Source organism: Mustela nigripes, chromosome 3, assembly GCF_022355385.1.
Source record: "Mustela nigripes isolate SB6536 chromosome 3, MUSNIG.SB6536, whole genome shotgun sequence".
Taxonomy (NCBI): Eukaryota; Metazoa; Chordata; class Mammalia; order Carnivora; family Mustelidae; genus Mustela; species Mustela nigripes.
In genome coordinates, this window is record NC_081559.1 from 20,135,104 (window position 1) to 20,157,857 (window position 22,754).

Here is a 22,754-nt window from a genome sequence, read left to right on the forward strand (position 1 = left end):
TTGCTGCTATAAACATTTGGGTGCACGTGCCCCTTTGGATCACTACGTTTGTATCTTATGACCCAGCAATTCAACTTAGACCTTTTTCGTGCCACCAAGACCTTTTTCCTCAGATTTGCATGGAAAACAAAGAGAAGGGATAGAGAGTTATAGTCAGGTTAAAGCTTAAATAATCAACAACTATTTAAGCTTTGAATTCAGCATTTGTAAGCAAAGATGTAGATTCTACATAAATTTCTAATACTGCTCGGGGTCAAAACAAGTTTCTGTTTTGCTATACTGATATGGATAGTAATAGTATAAAGCATAATAAGCCTACATGGAAAAGGGAAACAGTATTTATTAATTGTATTATATAACTAGTTGTTTTACTCTTTTGTAGCAGTACAAAATTACGATGCCAGTCTTTTTATTGAATTGGTACATTACATGATGACAGGGCAGAACATATCATAGAAAACATTCTAGAACTATCCGTGCCAAGAGCATTATAAAAATGGAGACATGCCTATCTGGCACAGAGTGTATTTTTCCTTTAGATTTTCCAAGTTTTCATTGTTTCTCCTTTTGCCAATTTTTGAGAGTATTTAATGTTGCCTAGTAATAACTATAATCAGTGACTATTTCTGTGCTTTGTGATCTTTTTAATATTGTAATCCAAAGAAAAACAGTGTGGTTTGTGGTCATATGGGAATCCTGAGAGAAAAAGTCCTACTCTGCTAAATGACATTTTCAGCATGCATCTAAATTAAATGTTAAAACATTCAATTACTTCCTTGAAAACTTTGCTACTTCAGAATATCACATGTTCATAACATGTTTATTAACCTACATCCATTTCTAAAATGATTTAATGGATAAAAAAATGTATAACCGGATTTGAGATATTTTCAGCAAATGTGCTTTTGTCTTAAACCGTTATTGAATGCCAAGGAGTATCTAAAATAAATATTCTAAAGACAGTTTGAAGATGTAGATTGACTGAGGCCAAGTTACTGCTTTCAAAATACAAAGTGAATTTTACCACAAACAATGGGTAATTTTAACCATTCTTCTGAGAAATTTCTGCCTCCCTCTAGTAGGATTAGACACAACAACAAACTGGCATATTACCAGGAAGCTGACTAAAAGCAGTCAGTCCTGTGGTTGGACACAATTGCCTCCTCATAAATGTACCAGACTGAGGAAGTGAAAGCTTTAGCCTCTATTTATGAGAATGACATTGTGACCTATCAAGATAATTGTCTCAGAGACATCTGGGTCGCTTAGCTGGTTAAGTGGCTGCCTTCAGCTCAGGTCATGATCCCAGGACACTGGATGGACTTCTGCATTTGTATCCCTGCTCAGCGGAGAGCCCCCTTCTCCCTCTGCCTGTGCTCCCCTGCTTGTGCTTGCTTTCTCTCTCTCTCTCCCTAACAAATAAATATATAGGTAAAATCTAAAAAAAAAAAAAAAAATCGTCTCAACCTTCTACTTCAGTTATTCTACAGGGTGATTGTGTATGTAATACTATCACTCCCTGTTCTTTTCTGAAATCCTGTGAAGCAGGCTTTCCTGGAAGCATGAGGTTCCAAACTTTAGTGTATCAGAATCACCTGTTGAACTTCTTAAACCAATTTCCAATCCCCATTTTCAGAAATTCTAATTTATTAGATCAATAGCAGAGGTAATTGGCTGAAAACACTTTAAGGTACATTGGAGTAGATGATTGCCGAATACTGTGTCAGTTTCGTGATTTAAGTACTTTTTCTGAAATGAGACAAAATAGTTTATCTTAAAGATATTTCTAAACCTACATGTCACATGGTCTTTCTTATGTATACTAGGTCATGCTCAGGTCTAGTTAATCTTTGAACTTGGTATCATTTTTTACACGGCCTTCAATGGAGTTAGAACTTGAGTCCAAAACTACCATGCCTGAAAATTAGATTCAAAACCATTGTCCTCTCACCCAGTGAGCTAGTGTTAGCCAAACATCCATAACGGTCAGAATGTTTTTCCATGTGTTTATCTCAAGGTAGGGGATTGATGATTAATTCATTCAACATTCAACAAATATTTGGAACCCATCTGAAGACTAAGTGGCATTTGGGCTGGTTTATATATTACTATCTGTGTTAGTTGTGTGCATCTAACTTTTGTTTTTTTAATTTTTTATTTTTTATAAACATTTATTTTTATCCCCAGGGGTACAGGTCTGTGAATCACCAGGTTTACACACTTCACAGCACTCACCAAAGCACATACCCTCCCCAATGTCCATAATCCCACCCCCTTCTCCCAAACTCCCTCCCCCCAGCAACCCTCAGTTTGTTTTGTGAAATTAAGAGTCACTTATGGTTTGTCTCCCTCCCAATCCCATCTTGTTTCATTGATTCTTCTCCTACCCACTTAAGCCTGTGCATCTAACTTTTGCATGGCCCTTTTCAGACTTTGAAAGAGACTTTGAAAGAGAAATATGAAAACCTCCAACTAAGTAGGTAGAAAATCAGAAAATGGTTTCTTTTTTTAGTACAATGTATCTCTGCTTTGCATCTTTAGCCCTGAGAAAAGAAATTCATCCATAGCTTAGGAAGACATTAGAGGGGCGCCTGGGTGGCTCAGTGGGTTAAAGCCTCTGCCTTCGGCTCAGGTCATGATCCCAGGGTCCTGGGATCGAGCCCCACGTCGGGCTCTCTGCTCAGTGGGGATCCTGCTTCCTCCTCTCTCTCTCTCTCTCTGCCTGCCTCTCTGCCTACTTGTAATCTCTGCCTGTCAAATAAATAAATAAAATCTTTAAAAAAAAAATAAAAAAAAAAAAAGGAAGACATTAGAACTGTCAGGGACATTTTCTTCTAGGTGGTTCTGCTTACTTTTTATTTCTTCCCTTAAAATAGTAGAAAAAATGTGACAGTTGTACCTTCTTTTCTTCTATCTGCAAGCACTCGGGGCATATGCGCTCAGGAACTTTTGTTTGATATACTTGAATAAGTATATCTATGTGCTACTTGCTCTAAAGAACAGAAAGTATAAGAACTTTCAGAGTTTAATCAAACTATTTTTTTTGCATGTACAATATTCCAGTAGTCCAATATTCCAGTAGTCCAATGATAAGTGGAAGTCCAGATGAAAATGACTCTTTTTAAACTAGTCTTTAAATGCTTTAGTTTTAATGTGCACATTTTAAATCATTAGGCAGAACCAACAAAAGTGTGGTTTTTCGCCACCTCCAATATAATAAGTCACATGTCATTTGAAAGTTACAATTCATTTATTAGCAACATTTGCTTGAATGGTAATTAAAAGAGTATTCTAAGAAAGATAGATAAAAGAGAAATACTATTTTTATGAGGCGAGTGGGTGGCTCAGTTGGTTAAGCCTCTGCCTTCCCCTCAGGTCATGATGCCAGGGTCCTGGGATCAGGCCCCGTGTGGGGCTCCTCAATCACTGGGGAGTCTGTTTCTCCCTCTTTCTCTGCCCTTGTGCCCACTTGTGCGGTCTCTCTCTCTCTCTCTCTCCCAAATAAATAAATAAAATATTTTTTAAAAAGGAGAGAGAGAAAGAAATATAATTTTTTAAAAACCAGTAATGTTAGTTTTTCTAAGAAATCGTATTTCTCATGAGAATTTATTGACCTAGTAGTTATCTGAAAGATCTAGAATATTAAGTAAGATCTTATACATGTTTTGTGTAAAGAAAATTTAAGTTTATTTTGTATTTTATTCATTTTACATACATGAGGGATAACATGAGAGCTACTGTGTACTAAATTATAATACATAATTTCTTTAAAAAGTGATACCTTAAAGTAAATTTTCAGAAGGTAATAGGTCCAGTTATTGTTTATTTATAACATGTATTCTGCCTGATTTCAGAAAAGATCTGATAAGTTTTACAATTAAATTATATATAAAATAAGAAATAGAACATAGTACCAAAGTCTTAGAAGGGGGTAAATACTATAGCTAAGCATTAAAGTTCCTAGTAATTAAAGGAAGATGTGGAAAGTGATAGATTATTTGATTGACTAAGAAATATAAAAAATTGGCAAAATACATATCTTAATTCTAAATTATAATATAAATTAATTTATTGTGTATACCCTTGTGCTAGGTACAATCATATCACAAAAGGGTGTGTTTTCAAGAGTGGTTTTACAGAATTAGAAGCAGACTTTTGGTTTGCCTGTAGGCAAGTCCAAATTTTTTTTCACAGGAAAAGAAAAGTAAATATTTAGATATATATGAATTCATGTAAGTATCTGGATAGAGACTCAAGTAAAATCCCAGAGTTTTGAAACAGAGCATTACAGTCTTAGGCCTGGACAGTTTGAAAAACAGATACACTTAAATACAATAGAATCTCAATGTAGGAGAGATCTAATTATTGATACTGCAATCAATATTCTAGAAAGCTGATAAATAATAGTGGGGCTGCCTGATACACCCATCGAAAAGCTATAAAATGTATCTGTAAAAATCTATATTAATTATCATATGAGATATAAATTTTTCTATTTATTAAGTAATTAAAGATTGGAATATATCTACCCTAAACCATGAACTGTTCTGCCAAACAGACATGTCTTATATGAAGTTAGTTATTTAATTTTTTTCTGTTTCTTTTTATTGTTGTTGTTTTGTTGTTCCTTCCAGTGTTTCACTTATATATCTCTTCTCTTTCTTGGGATTACTTAGCTATAATTATCCAAGAGATTTGACTACTTATAGGGCTCCTGATTCAAGGTAATAAAACCTTCTCAGTATGAGGAAAAGTAGTTATTTTACTCAGCAGCCTTAAACATCTATGCATCACATCTACCTCAAAACAAAATTGAATAATTTTATGTAAATAGATAAGGAATTAATCCATATACCATTTCAACTGGGAACTTAATCTGTAGTAAGACTGTTTTCATTCTGGTTTTAATATGAGGTGATATACATTGAGTCTTCAATGGGTTAGAAATCTAATCAATACCAAGTCATATCATTTGGCTCCTATCCTTAGAATCAAAAGTCTATGACAGACTGCCAAATACTCATGAATCTTACATTTTTTAAAAATAATTAGTCATTAAAGAAATGAATTGGAGTGTAGCCATGGTCAGTGGTTCAACAGCTGGGTTGAAAACATGTGTGCTTTTGCCAAAGAGTATTATAGACCTAAGGTTTATTGAGGGGAAAATGCTAGGATTTTAAGAACTAGAATTTTAAAAGGTGGAATTTTGATGAAAGAAGAAATAAATCTGTTCTTAGAGAACTTTCAAATATCAAGAGGAAGTGGTTGTATTAAAAAGGGTAGGGGACATCTGGGTAGCTCTGTCAGTTAAACTCCTGGTTTCAGCTAGGGTGGTGATTTCTGGGTTCGGGGATCAAGTTCCACACGCTCTCTGTGCTCTGCACTGAGTCTGCTTGAGATTCTCTCTTCTCCCTCTCTGCTCCTCCCCCTGCCCACACTCTTTCTCTCTCAAATAAAATGAATAAATAAAATCTTTAAAAAGAAGGTTAGCAAAGATTGAAGCTTACCACTCAAGTCCATGACTGACATTTTGGTGGCACAAGATTTTCTCCCAGCTTTCTTTCCAACTGTGTATTGTGTATCTTAATTGAGATGAATACTGGGGCCTTGCAATATGCGGTATAAGAGCAATGATATGATCAAGTCACGCGAGTATCTCATACTGATATAATGAGAAATTTGAACCTCGTGGATCTCTTTGTTAAAAATCCATATTACAGGTAGCTGTATCCCCATTAATACTGGCATTTGCGTTTAGCTCTACCAGGTAAGATTCCCATTGGAAATAAATGTCTCGGACTTAGTACATTTCTATTCAACTTAATAATTCCCTTGCCCACATTCTCAAACTACATTTTTGGAAGGGAGGTAGGGGGAAGGATTCAGGCAGCTTTTCAGTTTAATAATCAAACCAGGTGATTGTGTGGTAGATCCCCCCCCCCCCCCACAGCTGTTCAGCTGTTAGGGGCAGTTAGGATCTGTGATCTTTATATGGAAAGAGAAGAGTCTTTCTCATTATACGAGAGGAATGGAATATCACAATTCCTGGTACCTTACAACTTTCCTTTTATAGATTTGGAGGGGATTGGAGTTTATCTCAGCTTTCTTATCTTCTTTAATACTACATTCACAGTTTTGGGGGAGCATCAGATAAAAGTAATACATCAGGAGGAAGAAATTAAAAGATGCTGTGATCTCCTGTAACTATATTGTAATACCATTGTGAAGAGTGGAGATTATCTATGACCCCAAAACATGGATTAGGGATTTAAGTGAAATTTACTATGAGTGGGTAGTATTTTAATAATACTACATTGCGATTGTAAGAGAGTGTGGCCGAAGAGTGTCTCCTTTGATTCCAGCAGCTTTTCAGTACAGCAGATAAAAATCTTTCCAAATCACATTTTCTGTCAAAGTCGTTTTGTCAGAGCAATGCTGATTATAGCTTAAAATCTCCTCAAATGTTGTCACTTAGGATGGTTAGACTTTGTACATTTCTAATACCCAACAAATAAGAAATTGATGTCTGATTAATCTGCGAGCATTTTACCATGTATTATCTGAATAGTCATATCAGGAAGTCAGATGATGCATTTTAGATAATTAATTCACTGTATTTGTGCCACTGACATTAATTAAAGCAGCATGGCCACCCAGCTTTTTTTTTTTTTTTCCAAAATGAGCTTTTTTTTTTTTTTTTTCTTGGAAATATCACCTTTCATTGATTAATTGAAAAGAAAGAATACAAAACTCTAAAGCATTTACCATTAAGGAGTTTAGGATTTAAATGCTTGGTGTCTTGAAAACAAAGTATCTTAACATTTTAACATTTAACATTTAATATTAACACTTAACATTTAAGTGGATGATAATCAAGTGATACTCTTCCTCAGTCAGGCATTGTTTTTTTAGGTCCAAGGTGAGGAATTTTTGTCACTGACAGATTTTTTCCCAGAGAGCCCTGGGGGAAAAACTGCCAACTTAAACTGGGAGTTTAGGTGTTTATATAATTTTATTTACTTTGAAGATCTGTGGCTAGGATACTCTCAGCATTAAACAAAGGCTAAAATCCAAACCTAAGCATTTCCCAAATCCTTTTGAACACGTTAATAAACACGGCATCAGGAAAAGTTTTCTATGGCCAATTGGTTGGAATGTTTTGGACATCTCTGGCCCTCCCTGAGATTCCAAAATTCCAGTAACATATCAAAAGCCCTCTGAAAGATCAAGTTATACACATCCCCATGACTCAGCGTTTCTCAAGCTTATTTGCACATGTAAGCATTGACAGTCTTCCCCCCCCAAAACACATCCCAAAACTAATCAAGAAATTACATCTGATGCATTTCAATAGAGGAATTATTCTATCTATACATGACCAATATTTTTCAAAGTCATCAAAAACAAGGAAAGTCTGAGAAATTCCCACAGCCAAGGGAAAACTAAAGAGATGTGAAAAGAATTGTTAATGTTTGCAGAATGGGATTCTAAAGCAAAAGATAAAGGAAATTGCAAAAATTAAAAAGGAAATCCCAGTAAACAAGGGACTTCAGTTAATAATAATATATTAATATTTTATAATTATAACTAAAGTACCATACAGAGGTAAGATTTTAGTAACAGGAAATTGTGTACAAGGATGCATAGAAACTCTTTGTACTGTATCTGCTTAGTATTTCTGTAGATCTCGAAGTGTTCTAAAATGAAAACCCATTAATTTTTTTAAAGTGGTCTTAAGAAGGCATATACTTCTTTTGGAGAAACTTCCTACTTACAGGTATTCATTCAGCATGCAAAATAGACTGGACAGTGTAAAAATATGGAAATTTTAATTGAGCTATTTTGGGAAAGGAAACCAAGGCATGTAAAGAAAAGGATGCCAAGCCAGCATCTTGAATACAAAAGTCACAATTGGAATCCAGGTTATTTCTTCAATCCATTAGACTTATGAAGGTGCCACGACAGTTCAGAAAAAAATATAATCCTCACACTCCTGGATGAGGTCCTTTGATATTTGACTGGAAGACAATGGCAGACTGCATTCTAGAATATTGCAGAATTATCCTTATAAGGATGGAGTAGAGTTTTCAGGTATATACATGGAGTGCTGAATTCTGAGAGTACACTCCTGCCATTGGGCTTCTGCATCTTAGACATTTGCCATGTCTGCCTTGGAACATGCTTTCAGTTCTAAATAATACCTGTAGACATTTGCAAGTAACTATTGTTGTACGCATCATGTTTTCAGCCTCTGGTTCCTATAGTAATAATTCTAGAAAACTACTTAAAATTTTATGTATAATGATTTCTGGTATGATTGGTAGTATCATTCTAATAACAATAACAAAGATAACAACTACTATTTATTGAGCATGACTGGGACTGTGCGGAGCCCTTTATATTTTTCTGTTCACCTTTTATAACAAACAATAAACTGGACATTGTTGTCCTCACTTTACAGATGAGGAAACCCTTCTGTGGATCCAGTTCATTGTACATTGTTAGTGATGTAAGGATGCTCCTTGGCTTATTCACAAGTCCTTCAATCAATGTTTCAAAAGCTAAACTTCTGGGGCACCTGGAGGGCTTAGTGGGTTAAGTACCAGCCTTAGGCTCAGGTCATGATCCCGCATCTTTGGATGAGTCAGGCTCTTTACTCAATGGGAAGTCTGCTTCTCTCTCTGCACCTCCCCATGCTCATGCTTTTTCTCCCTCACTTTGTACTCTCTCTGTCTCTCTCTTGCTCTCAAAGAAATAAATGAAATCATATAAATTAATTAAGTAAGTAAGTAAAATAAATAAATAAGTACTAAACTTCTCTATCCTTTTAGAATATGTTCTTAGGAACAATAAATAGAACCTTATGGGAAGGAATCTGGGAGGAGGTTTGGTATTGTAGTCAAATTAGTTTAAACAAGTTAACTCATCCAGCTGTCCTGGAATGAATAGAAAACTAGAATTAGAACCTGAAGAAAGCATTGAAATTAAGTTTAAAAAAAAAAAAAAAAGACAAATACTTGTTAGGAATCTGGTAAGAAAACTTACTTTCTATGTAACTTAATTTATTTGTGATGTCTCTAAACAGAGCTTAGTAACAGGAGGTAGATTAATTTTAACACAATCTTGTTGCTTCTTTGGAGTTTTTTACTTGTTACTGTTTTTGAAAACAGGAAAGTGTTCTTAGTTTCCCTCAGAGACAGTCATTGCCTATGTCATTATTGGCAATGTGGAGACAATAGGCCAACCATGAGTCTACCTTGCTGGCAACAGTTTTCTAGAACTGAGTGATGAAACACCTTTTCTTGACTATATCTCTAAACCTAGTGGCATCAGCATGGAAATCAAGGCTATGCAATATTTTCCACTCACTTAACATGTGGAGAACACCCATCCCGTGACTTATTCAAACTTTACTATAATTTATAACTACCTGATATATGTCAGTGATTCAACTTGTCCAGATCTGATTTGACTTACCTGTGAAATAACATTATAAGGCAGGATGTGGGCCTAATACTGTATTTTTTATTCTTTCTCTATGTAAGATTTATACTAAGAGAAAATCTTAGTACATCTATATATACTCTTAATCTGTAGATAAGGTTTAGGAAAATTTGCTAAAAAATTAAGTCAAAACTCTCTTTTAATATACAGTATCCAGGAAAACATATCTACCTCTGGTTTGAATTGAACACCTTTGAAATGGAAAGGACTACTACATTAGACAATGCCTTTTCTAGGGTTCGGGGAGAGTTGTGTTTTTAAGAGTACTTGGAGTGATCTTCCCTAATTCATCTTTCCCCTTAGCTATTTGTTTTCTTACCTTTTTCTACCCAATGTCTTCATACTGCTGTTTCCCCTATCCTGAAGGATTCTTCAACTCTACTGTACAGTCAATAACATAAGTCAATGAAAGTTATAGATCTCCTTAAATGCTAAACACTAGTTTAAAGTAAATTGAAGTGATGGCGGTCACATAGTAAAGGAATAGATAAGCCAGAAAAGATCTGTTAAAAAAAAAAAAGGTATGAACAATAACTATTTGCTTAATATTAGCAGTGGATTATTAAGCATGGTTTTTTGACCATAGCTAACCATTGAGTTTGCTATAAGTTTTCCCTGTCTTAGGAATAGTCATATCAGATCAGATTTTCCCAAAGTGATGGCGACTATTTTTCTGATTCCAATCTCAGGAGAGGTCGCAGGGCGTGGAAGAATGGCAGATGATCGGAAAGATGAAGCAAAGGCGCCTCACTGGACCTCCACTCAACTAACAGAGGCATCGGCTCACCCACATCCACCTGAGATTAAGGACCAAGGCGGGGCAGGGGAAGGACTTGTCAGAAGCGCCAATGGATTCCCGTACAGGGAGGATGAAGAGGGCGCCTTTGGAGAACATGGGTCACAGAGCACCTATTCAGATACCAAAGAGAATGGAATCAACGGAGAGCTGACCTCAGCTGACAGAGAAACAGCAGGTAACTAAGGGCTCCTCTGTGCCCAGGGCTGGCTTCGTGCTTTGAAGTCTGTTTCATCCGAAAGTGAATTAATTTACTGCAATGATCCTCTGTCACTAGTGCTAGGACTGAAATTCCAGTCAGTCAGGGGAAATAGACACCAAAAGAAGAGAATAATCTTGGGAACTAGCCAGACATTCCCCCAAATTAGTTGTATTCTTCATCCCCTCTCCCTATTTAGTTTTTACCACGTTAGTTGTAATAGACACGTGGCTCAGTGTATGTGTGTTTTGCTAGTAACTGTCAGCTTTTTAGGTCACGGAAAGAAAATTTCACAAATAGTTACTTATTGATTCTCTTGAATAATATTGGACCTAAATTTGATTGACTGAATAGAAGCATATTTACTTTTGGGGGCAATTTGGAGTCTATCTTCCAGCCTTTAAAAAAAAAAAAGAGAGAGAGAGAGAGATTGAGGTACCTGGCTGGCTCAGTTGGTGGAGCATAGTTGGCTCCAATTTTGGTCTTGGAGTTGCGAGTTCAAGCTTCATGTTGAGTGTAGAGATTACTTTAAAAAAAAAAAAAAATCCTTAAGGAAGAGAGAAAGAGAGTGAAAGAAAGGAACCAAACACATACACATACATAGGAACCATTCCATACTTCCTCAGAGAGTTTTGTAAGAAGTAATATTACAGATGCTTGAAGGAGAACATAATTTGAGTTACTCTTAAGTACTTCCTTTCAAAGTGTAATTTCTACCAATAGTCCTCTTTCTTCTGTCATTGATAATATCATCATTGATGGTATGGTCATTATAACATGTAAACAGCATTAGGAAACACTTGCTTGCACTGTATTTGTCACCATCAATTACCTTTTTTCTGTAACCAGAATGTAATGTGTTTGAACACAGTAACTTACAGACATGCCACTCCACAAAGAGTAGGTGAACTGCAAGTAATAGGAAAGACTGTGCCCCCTTCACAGTCATCTCTTGCTTATTCAAACCCTGATTTCCTGCACGCTTTCTCAATTAGACAGCAACACTTCTCAACTGTACACTTTGTTCAAAAAATGTATTTAAATTTCAGTGCGTATGATTAAGGGCATCTCAGATAACTGAGGAACAATTACATAAGGACATAGTGTAATTTTTTTAATCCCCTCATTCAATAAACTATTGTTGAGCCTTTTCTATATGTAAGATGTGCCAGCTTCTGTGCCAGGGCTCGTGCAAGGTATGTCTTCGACCTTCACAGAGCAGATGACCCAGGAGCAGACATGGGACCTGTGCACACAATTCAAATGTGAAACACAATGTGTTCTATGCTAAACCAGCAGTATAGAAAGGCAACGCTGACAAGGGATCGTTTCTACTTAAGACCAAATTTCCCAAAGTGTGCACAGAAGCATCCTGAAAAGTCACAGCAAACTCACAGGGCGATGGCAAAGTATTTTAATTGCTCAAAGGGAAACACAGTGATACTCAGCATCTGTTAAACACCACCGGACCTCAAGACCGTTCACAGTTTCGACATTCGATCACACCACATTCCTTTTTAAGACTTATCTATGTGAAGTCAGATTTTTGGCAGTTGCCATGATAAGAAGCAAGGATCCTGCAGAAACTCATGTGGAACAGGAGAGGAGAGTGAGTGTGCAATCTAATTCAAGCATTTGTGAATCTGTGCAGTGCTCAACAGGCACATATGGCCTGGTAGTAAGAAACTGTGGATACAACTGAAATAAAAATGTTATTTTTGCCTTTCACGGTCACAATGAGGATTAAATGAGATGGTGAAGTGTACAAAGTCAACGGATCAGAGAAGAGCATCTATTAATTACCATTATTGTTATTTCTGGTGGTGGTCCTGTCGATATGGACAACGGGGCACTCTTGATCAAGGCATCTCTTTATACTGTTGAGGTCAATATAGCTTGAACAAGGTAGGACTTGGGTGTCAGGAGAACTAAGTAGGAAGGTTTTGAAGAAATTGAGGCATGAGGAGATGAGGACATGCTGGAGCAAAATGACTGTGGGGAAGACAAGATAACGTGATAGGCCAAGATTTTTCTCATCATCCTATCCAACAACACCCGCTGTTGCACTTCGAATGCTCAATTAATGTATGTTGAATGAGTGTGTGAATGAATGCCAAAGAAAAAAAGAAAGTCCTTTTCAAATTAATGGTGACACTACTGAAAAGTCTTATCTTACCAGTTGAACCTTACAGATAATGATAGCAGCTTGTAATACACTAAAGAAAAAAGTAGCTCTGTGTGCTCGGTCAAGCGGTGAAGAGCCAACATCACTCTCTATTTCTTTTTAGTAGTCTTAATTATTTAAGAACATCAGAAAAATCGCTTTGCCGGGTCAGTGTGTCTCCACCTGCTTCTCTGAGAAAATAGTATAAATTAAAAAGAGCCTAACAGATGTTTCTCTTAATTGATGAGTTCAGGATCATTCAGAGTTCATTTTGAACTCAATTCATCATATTTCACTTGAATCTTATCTTACTCTTCAGACTCTAACTCTGGAAGTTCTATATGTATGTTCATAGTGACAAAAGTTGTAAACAGCCAACTGTGGGTTACCAGAGTAAGATGTACAATCCAAACTAGGGTATGATTTTACATGAACCTCCCTCCAGATATAATAAGACATGTAGTAAGTCCGTATAATGTGGAAAGCTGTAGGGAAGAAAATATACAACATTGTCTCATACCTACAGAGGATGTGCCAGTGATAAGTTAATGTGCAATTAGATTTCCCCCCAAACTTTAGCTTAAAATAATAGTACATTTTATTAATTGATGGTTTATACATAACAAAAATCATTCCCAGTAAGAAGTGTTCTTAAATCTGAAATACGGTCTTTAAAAATCCTATCCTTTGATGATAGGGTTTATTAACATGAACTGACACTGTATTTTGAGGTTGTTATTTTAAAGAGGACCAGAGGAGCAATTCATTAGCCTCCTCTTTTACCATTCACATGTAATCTGTCAGTATTTTGCATTTTTCCCTTGGAAAAGATACTTCTGGGGCACTGTTAACGTGGCACACTTTCCAGTAACATCAGGTCTTCAGCTATATGCTGTGGTGTCCTGGCCACTACTGGTTGAATCCAAAGATCTTTCTTCTCTCCTACTTTGCTATAGTCCTCTCTTCATTGTTAGAAACAAATTTATCCACAGGATTGTTTATTTTTACTCATCTCTAAAAGAAAAATCACATAATAAATGCAACCCAATCACTGCATCTCCCTCGCCTCTTCGTTCATCAGGCGGACTTACTTCAACCAAAGATCAGACCCCGTCCTTTCTCATCTACACTTTTCGATGTTCACCTTCATTCCTGGGCCATAGTAATTTTTAACTTTTGCAAATGCAAGCCCATAGGCAGCCCATTTTTGATCCTATATGCTGAGACTTGGGGAAGGGAGAGAAGGGAATTCTAGTAGAATTCTTGTAGAATTAATATTACAGAATGTAATATTATACATTCTATTTCTTTATGGATTCCTTGATTTCATCTTTTTCCTCACCATGTAAAGCTAATCCATAAAAAAGTAGATAGAATTATTTGCTCACCCGTTGTAGCATCACTTTGGCTACGTCAAGATTTTTTTTTTTTTACATGTATTCACTAAGGTAACCTTTTTGGAAGCCATGCCACAAAAGCCCCCAGAATGAAACGAGAAGCCATGAAGCATCTAGTCACTTAGGAAATCAATAATTATGAGACTAAGAACATCATTTTTTACATTTGTTTTTTTTACCAAAGTAGAGAGGACACACAATGCTACTTTAGTTTCAGGTGTACAACATAGTGATTCAGCTTCTCTGTATTGTTGTTATTATGCTCTCCTTCCCTCAAGTGCAGCTCCCATGTGTCACCGTGCAATGCCATTACAGTGCCACTGACTGGGTTCCCTGGACTATACCTTTTATTGCCATGACTTACTAATTCCATAACTAGAAGCCTAAACATCCCCCTCCCCTTCCCCCATTTTGCCCCTTCCCCTACCCCATTCCCCCTGGTTAGATCAGTTCTCTATATTTATGAGTCTCTTTCTGATTTTTGTTTGTTTTAAAACTGTCATTTTTAAATTGTCTTCCAAAGTGAGAATCATAATGGGCTTGTAATAAACCTTTCCTCTCTTCTCTACTTTATCATTATGGAAAAAAAGCAAGAGGCCCACATTTGGTATACCCCCAGAGTTCCAAGTCTGAGTGAAAATTAGGTGATCAATCTTTAAGTTTCTTATCTGAGGGTGCGGCCCAAACTCAAATTAGGTTCCTATCAAAATAACCAGAAGAAGGCATCTGGGTGGCTCAGTCAGTTAAGTGGCTGCCTTTGGCTCAAGTCACAGTCCCAGGGTCCTGGGATCAAGCCCCGTGTCGAGTCCTGTGTTGGGCTCCCTCTTCTGCTTCTCTCTCTCCCTCTGCTCCTCCCACTGCTTGTGTGCCTTCTCTCTCTCTCTCTCTCTCTCTCTCTCTCACTATCAAATAAGGAAATAAAATCTTAAAAAAAAAAAAAAAGATAACTGGAGGAAACCAGTGAGACCACTTTTCACAGGTGTAGTCACCCAACCGAGATCACATGACTACAGCCAGACCGCCGGTCCCCTGCTGCATAGACCAGTGCGCCGTCCACTACCCTACATTGCCAGATCCAGAATGCAACAGCCAGCTGTTACGGCTCTCAATGACAGCCCCCTTCTATTGTAGAACACCTCATCCATGGACCTTTAAACACAACAGAAAACCATAATTTAGTCTTGGTTTTCAGTATGAGTGGAGCAGGAAAGGAGGCAGTTCTTGGAAGTGTGTAGATGCCACAACCCTGAAGTATTGAAAAACCATGCTCCTGTGCTTTTGACTATCCCAAGGTACAATGCTTTTAACATGAGTAGAAAACACCAGAGTATAAAGTGCCTTTGTGGTCAGCAAAAAGCCAATATCAGCTATCTCTTGGAGTAAATTTAAAGATTAAAGGACATTTCCTCAGTACCCGCCCCCGGTTCCCCAAGGCTGCTTTGTTTTCCCAGCATTCCAGGAATCCTCTTCTGGTCTGCTCCCTCCTGAAGCAGTGAGATCTGGAAAAGCTCTTGCACACTATCGCTTTTCCAGAGCTTCCCAAGGGAGCTGTGCCTTTGGAAGCCTTGACTCGCCCTTTCACATCCCCATAACTCAGGCAGCCAAGGGATAAGTATATCCTTGCTGAAATTGTAAGTTTCGGCTTAAAAATATGTGACGGCGGGAAAGTTGGTCATCATTTGTGTGCAGAAAGCTGAATATACCTTTAAGCTTCTCTCTGTTTCCCTTTCCAGTCTTGGAAAATTCAAACCTGCCTTTTCTTACCTCTCTCGTCCTTCCCACTTCCATTCCCAGAGTTGAGATTTACGAGGAGCAGTCACCATCCCTTTTAAAATATGGCATATTGTATATGATATTATATTAATGTGCGCAATGCCAGAAAAGTGCAGAACCATTTCTCCCGTGAAACGACTAAAGCCATCTGCACCACCCTGCAAGGCAAACACAGCGACCTAACAAGACAAGAGGTGGCAGATTTGCCTTTCCTTGTTGCCATGGCAACCACTCATCGCTGCCGCTGCCATTTCCCTGAGCTCTGCGGAGAGAGGAGCGTGCAGAGTTATTTAGCATTCAAGGGTGGATCTACAGAAAAGCACACGGCCTCACCACGAAGCCTCTGGGCCTGGCGGCGCCGATGGAGGAGTACAGAAAATGGGGATCTTGTCAATGTCTTCCTTGAACAGTTCGGCATCTGGGGTTAGAAAGAGTAAGAAGGACAAGGATTGATAAAATTCCGTCAGGTTTGCATTTGTCATGTTTGCTTTGTCCTGTGTGGTCTCTATACCATTTGAAGCAGATTTGGGGTATGAGCTTTATTATAATATGTGGCTTCTCTTGTTGGTCAAGAGATGGGTCGGTACCTGAGCATTAACTTACATGGGCATTCTAGTAAAGAACTGCATTTCTTCCTCTTGGTAAGATAGGAGCTTATATATAGTAGGTATTGCTAGTTAGGGCTTAAAGTGTTTCCACAAAGTGGAGGAAGACAGGCACCAGATAATGTTGTTTACTTCAATGTGCAGTTATATATAAGGTAGCTCTTCCTATAAAAATCCACTTCACGTCTATCTTTGCTCTACAGCACAAGTCTTAAAGTAGATGAGTTTTGTCTTAAGCCAATAATTCTGAATCAAAATATAAGGGAAACTTGGTTCCTCTAGACTTCTTTTAATTAAACCCAATGACTCAACAAATTAAAACATGTTTTTGTTCCTTGGAATTTTAATTGCCTACAAACACTTCCAGTTGTGAAGAGCAAGGCTGTATCTAACACAATGTAATATGATATTTAAAAATTAAGGTTAATTTGCATACACATTTACTCCCATGTATATTCTTCCAGAAAATTCCTCCCATGCTCTTGCTGGAAATCAGTCTCGTTTCTTTACCATTTTGTTTTACACTAAGTGTCAGAACCACAATCATAAGCACTAAACACAAAAAGGTGTTTTATCATTCTCTTTGGGCCACTGATACTTTGAAAAATATTTTATTGAGTTTGAATCTTAGTGCAACAGATTTGAGCAAGAACCATTCAGATCTACTGGTAAAATTCTATCTGGCTTGTTTTTAAATGTAAATATAATTTAATTATCATTGTATTTTGTTAATTGACCCTCCCTCCTGATTCTGTATTTTAAAGACTTTATCAAATTTCCTCCTCTCTAATTTGCTATCACATTCTGTCATTTTTTTTTCTTTTAAGGTATTCCCTTTTTTTGAGGTTTTAAAATCTCCACTTGGGGAAAAATTCTAAATGTTTCATAAAACCTTTTTTATTTGCAGTGAGCAGATTTTGAAAATAATCAGTCATGAAAGGGAGTCTTCCTGGATTCATTTTTGGAAAACCTAAGCCTTTGTTTTGATGAGGATTAATTATTCCCTTTATCTGTCTCTTCTTATATTTCTAAGAATTCTCTCCTCACAAAAGAAAAGGAAAAAAAAAGAGAGAACTTTTTTTTTTTTAAAGATATTATTTATTTATTAACAGAGAAGGACACAACGAGAGAGGGAACACAAGAGGGGGAATGGGAGAGGGACAAGCAAGCTTCCTGCCAAGCAGGGAGCCCAATGCGGGGCTCGATCCCAGGACCCTGGGATCATGACCTGAGCCAAAGGCAGACACTTAACAACTAAGCCACCCAGGTACCCCAGAGAACAACTTTAACAGTAATTTGCAGCAAATGAATTGCTCTAATATCTTGAGAATATATTAATCACTGATCAATAATGTATTTTTTGAAAGGAATAACATATATATATACACACATTGATTTTTTTGCTTGCATGTACCTGAGACAAATACCACCTCAAGGGCTGACTGGCTTCGTTGTTATTGCTGCTAAGAGGTTAGGAGTCTGAGGAGTAGCTCATAGTCATCACTCCTCTCTCTCTCCTCCCCAAGCTACTGGGATGAACCGACTCTCTCTGCTTCAGTTTTCCTCTCGCCCTCATTCCCTCACACTTCACTGCTCCTCAGCACATTACATAAAGCACGTGCTTTGCCTGTCAGGGGAGTCTGGAAATTCATCTCTGGAGCAGATGAACAGAACAACTGGTGCCGCCTTGCAGATCTGGCCGTGAAAGCATGATCTGACTTGGCATCCTGAGTCCTGAGGGGAAAAGGCCACTGAGCTGCTTGCTGCCTGCTCACGGAGTGGCTCATCTCCCAGCAGCAGTCATCGTTCAACAACACACACAGGAAATACAACTCAAAACCCAGTCAAACTGTTGAACAAAGAAGGAGGAACATCTATGTCCCAGGCTCTCGTTGCAACCTTGAACAGATATGCAAATGCTAAGTGGTTATTAGAACACGGAAATGGGAATAAAATGTCTGTTTTTACAACTGATTTCGGTAATCCTTAAAACTTAAGACAACAGTAGGCAAATGAGTAATGACAGAGGAATCAAGATTCAGAGGAAAATCATCTTTAATAGTGATGACTCAGCTTTAACAGACTATAAATTGGACTCCGGATTTTCAGTCCCAATATTCTATTTGGAAAGACAGATTGAGACAGTGCTGGGTTAGGAGCACCTCTAGCTTGTCTGTAAAGGACTCTGGCGTGAATGGCCAACCCTTCCGAGTCAGCTAACAATCTTCCCTTTGGCAAAACAGGTTACATTTACCCAAAGAATCTGTGGTTTCATTCATGTGCTGCACTGAAACAGGGATGAGAAAATATTTGAAAGGGTGCATACCCCACAGGAAAGGTTCTCAGAGTACACAGTCAAAGATCCAGAGCTGACCCTGATTTTATTCTCTCCAGGGAGTGTCCTCCTCTCCTGAACACCCGTGTGGCGTATTCATATCTTGTTAGTAGCACTAATCATATGGACCATTCTACTGAGCTTACCTGTTACTTGTTTCAATCTGCAGCACTAGGTTTTAAGTGTTTTGGGGCAGAAGCTGTGCATCGTTTGTCTTCATGTTCCTTTTGGTATATAATGCCGTGATTGTTTTCTATAGTAAGTGCTAATACATTCTTTGGAATGGATATAAAGAAGAGAAAGCGTTCATGTTCATCTTGGGTTTTGAGATTGAAATCTCAGGAGCAAAATGGGGCTACACAAATTATACCACAGCACGAGCAATGCCCTTGTGGGAATGATGGTGTTAGGGACAATGATGGACATAAAGAAGCAAAATAAGGATCTGGGAGAGAGAAGGCTAGAATCAGCGAAGACTGTAGAACCGGTGGCTTGGACAGAAAGGAATTCAGTAGCAACTCTGAAATACTGTAGTGAAAAGAGGGTCAAGAAAGGATATAGCAGAAGATCACATGGTCTGAAAACGGGGGTGAAGGTTTGGAGTAAAGAAAATACACTTCTGACTTAAGATAGCAGTATGACCTCTGATTAGAGATATTTTCTTGATGATGAAAATTAAGGAACTGGAAAGAATATGGAAACAGAGTAAATGACCTTTCTAAGAGAGATCTGTAAGCTAAGAGCTAAGAAACACATGGATAGTGAATAAGTTCTTATGCTCATTCCTGCAAAACTGAGCCCAGTGTCCCAGTTGGCTGCAGTTGAAATGGCACTAAAATATCCTGCAAATAGAACTTTAAAATTCACGACCACGTTGATCCTCTGGGCATAAGGTAAGGACTGCCTCACGGTTTAAGTCAGGAACTCACATTAAATTTCAGTTCTGGCAAATGGACCATCTCAATCTTAAAGCAAATGGATGTTCTAAGGCATAGTTTTGTTTTGTGTTGTTTTTGTTTTTTTAAGGATTTTATCTATCAATTTGAGAGAGCGAAAGAGAGCATGAGAGGAGGGCAGTTAGAGGGAGAAGCAGACTCCCTGCCATGCAGGGAGCCCCACGTGGAATTCAATGTGGGACTCTATCTGGAAACTCCAAGATCATGACCTAAGCCAAAGGCAGTTGCTTAACCAACTGAGCCATCCAGGTTCCTCATAAGTCATAGGTTTAACTATCCTTCTTCTTTAAAAGAATATACTAATATTGTCTTGGAGAAATGTACGCTATTTTTGAAGGTCAACCTACATAAAATATCACCAATGCTCTTTTTTTCTCTACTTCATCTTAGAATCTATAACATGATTTGCAAATGATAAGTTCTTAGATAAGAAACAGCATTTCTCTACTGAATAATAGGGATATTTACTTGTTAACTTCTCTAGTGTCATTATTTTTTTAAAAATGAGAAAAGTGTTTTGTAACCCATTTTTTTTTTCTTTTTGATAGAATAAAATGAAAGATGCTCCTATATACATGTTCTGATTCTAATCATGAAGTATTTCAGTATTTAAAGGATTTTTTTCTTCTCATAAGGGAAAAATCATCATCATCATTTACTATTACTTTTATAAGCAATTTTTAAAATGAAATTTTTAGATACTTTTTCTTCTTGCTACATTTTGCATACTGCTGTCCTTTATCTTAAAGCCATGTACATTTTCATTTTCTTGAAAAACTGTCTACAGGTTGTTGTGTTTTTTCCTCATCAGCTTAAAAAAAATAGAGATTTATGACTAAAACATTGCAAAGACTGGAATAAACTTGTTCTTCTCAGAGCTGTATCAGTACAAAAATGCTGCTTTTTCTCCCCCCAAAATCCACTAACTTGACCCAAGTGCCAAAGCATGTAAGATACTCCTCCAGGTCAGTTCCCCACCCAATTCTTACAGCTTTCATTCAGAAAGGAAACAAAGAACTGAGTTTGAAGCAAGTGCAGATGCTACTTTCAAAAGTCACATTTTTAGGAGGGGAAGTTCATTCATTTATGGTAGCAATGATCCCTGTCCTCATAAAATATCTGCCTGAAATGCCCTGTGGACCACATTGAACTTGCACATATGATCTAAATGCAACATTGAAAATACTGCTCAAGAACTTGTATGTTTTTGTGATACAGATTCCTTTATAGTTGGATTTCATTGCTTAAGGAAGGGTGAATTACTTACCCTTACCCTCCCTGATAATTTAATATCTTAAGACTGGAATCACCAGATAAGGCTGATTTTTTTTTTAAATGGGAAGGAGTATAAACTTCCCAGATTATGCTTAATTTTTAAAGTAGATTTTTTTATTAGATGTTGAGCATTTCTTCAATTCTAATTAGAAATGCTTGAGTATCCTGTGTCCCCAAATAATAGTGAATTTCCACTCCCCCTTATGTTCTCTGATGCAATTGAATATGACAAAAGCTATATAAATACAAAGTGCTTTTCTTCGCCAGGTCTAGAGAGAAATGGAAATTACCAAGTATGCTTTTTAGAAAATATTTTAGAAAACCTAGTTGATTAAAATATTGATGTGGTTCTTTTGTTCTATAAAGTTTTAAGCATGATGCTTTACTTAATGTGATTGCATTGAAACCATACTTCTCTTTCTATAGCTTTGGCACTTTCTTGTTACTATCAGACCAAACTATTCACACCTCTGTGTTTCATGTTGCATTTCAGAATTATCCAAGAAAAAAAAAAAAGAGCAGAAATCACAAAGTTCCCTGATTTCATAAGAGTTTTTCCTTTCACAGCAAACTTTTCTTCAACAAAATAAACCCCAATACAAGCTCAAATAAAACATTTTTGAAGGGTAGAGGATCTCTCTAAGAGTTGGAATGAAGGGATTGATAAACTTTCAGGGGAAATAAAAATGAACCAGAAATATTCTTAAGCATATTTTTAGAACGAGGAATTGGGCAACCTCTTTGTGATCAGAGTTACCACATATCAAATAATGAATAATGAACAGCATTTTGAAAAATAAAAAGCTACAAGGCCTGATTTTGACAATTTTCTTATATGCCAGTAAGAGAATAATATACCTTTTGATGTGTCTATAGTAAATTGGATTTTCATTGCTATATTTTACTAAAATGAAATGAAGATTATAAAATCTGATTTACCATATCATGAAGAAGCCCCACATATCCATTAAAATAGGATTGTGTTTTTCATGTTAAATGCTATGTGTTTTCAAACACCGTATAGCTTGTAGTTGTAGTAGCATCTGCCTACCTGGGACCTGCCATGAGCAAAATTATAAAGTAAATAAACCTTGCTTTGAGCACCTTTTCCTTTGCTTCCTGAATCCTATTTCACTTTTCTTCAGGTTATCAGTAGTCACCTTAAGGTACCTCCTATGTTCAGGATCCCACCCTCCACCCCACTGCAAAACTCACTTGCCTCGCCTGGTGTCACGCTACATTTAGACGGCATCCTGTTCTTACATTTTTCTCAACTCTGCCACTCCATCAAAATTGATGTTTCTGTTTCTGCTGGGCTCACACAATAGAACAACCAGAGCTATTACCATAATCAGAGTTTTATGCTTTCTAGATTCCATTTACATTCCGATATAAAGCTTCAATGTCTTCACGGTGAATACTTTGCCTGTTTTAAGTATGCTGTATATGACACCAAGGATTTGCAGATATTTCCAGAATATTGGTAACAATGAGATGAGTATACAGAGAAGAGATACAAATTGACATAGTAAACAACATTGAAGCAAAATCATCAATGTATAATTTTATTTCAACAGACCTCTAAGGGGTATTTTCTAAAGTAGAATTTGTATTTTATTTGTAAATTTTTTTTTTTTTTATTTTATTTATTTGTCATAGAGAGAGAAGCGAGAGCAAGCACAGGCAGACAGAGTGGCAGGCAGAGGCAGAGGGAGAAGCAGGCTCCCTGCCAAGCAAGGAGCCCGATGTG

At 37.2% G+C, this 22,754-nt stretch overlaps 1 protein-coding gene across 27 annotated transcripts in view; it reads left to right on the forward strand.

Annotated features, from left to right (window-relative positions):
* MAP2 (microtubule associated protein 2) overlaps positions 1 to 22,754 on the forward strand; it is a 291,575-nt gene that overhangs the window by 203,755 nt on the left and 65,066 nt on the right. For all 27 annotated transcript variants that reach the window (XM_059393356.1, XM_059393353.1, XM_059393358.1 and 24 more), the window contains one exon: positions 10,194 to 10,478. In XM_059393356.1, coding sequence (XP_059249339.1) covers positions 10,217 to 10,478 — 262 coding nt within the window. In that variant the 5' untranslated portion in view covers positions 10,194 to 10,216. The remainder of the gene's footprint in view (positions 1 to 10,193; positions 10,479 to 22,754) is intronic.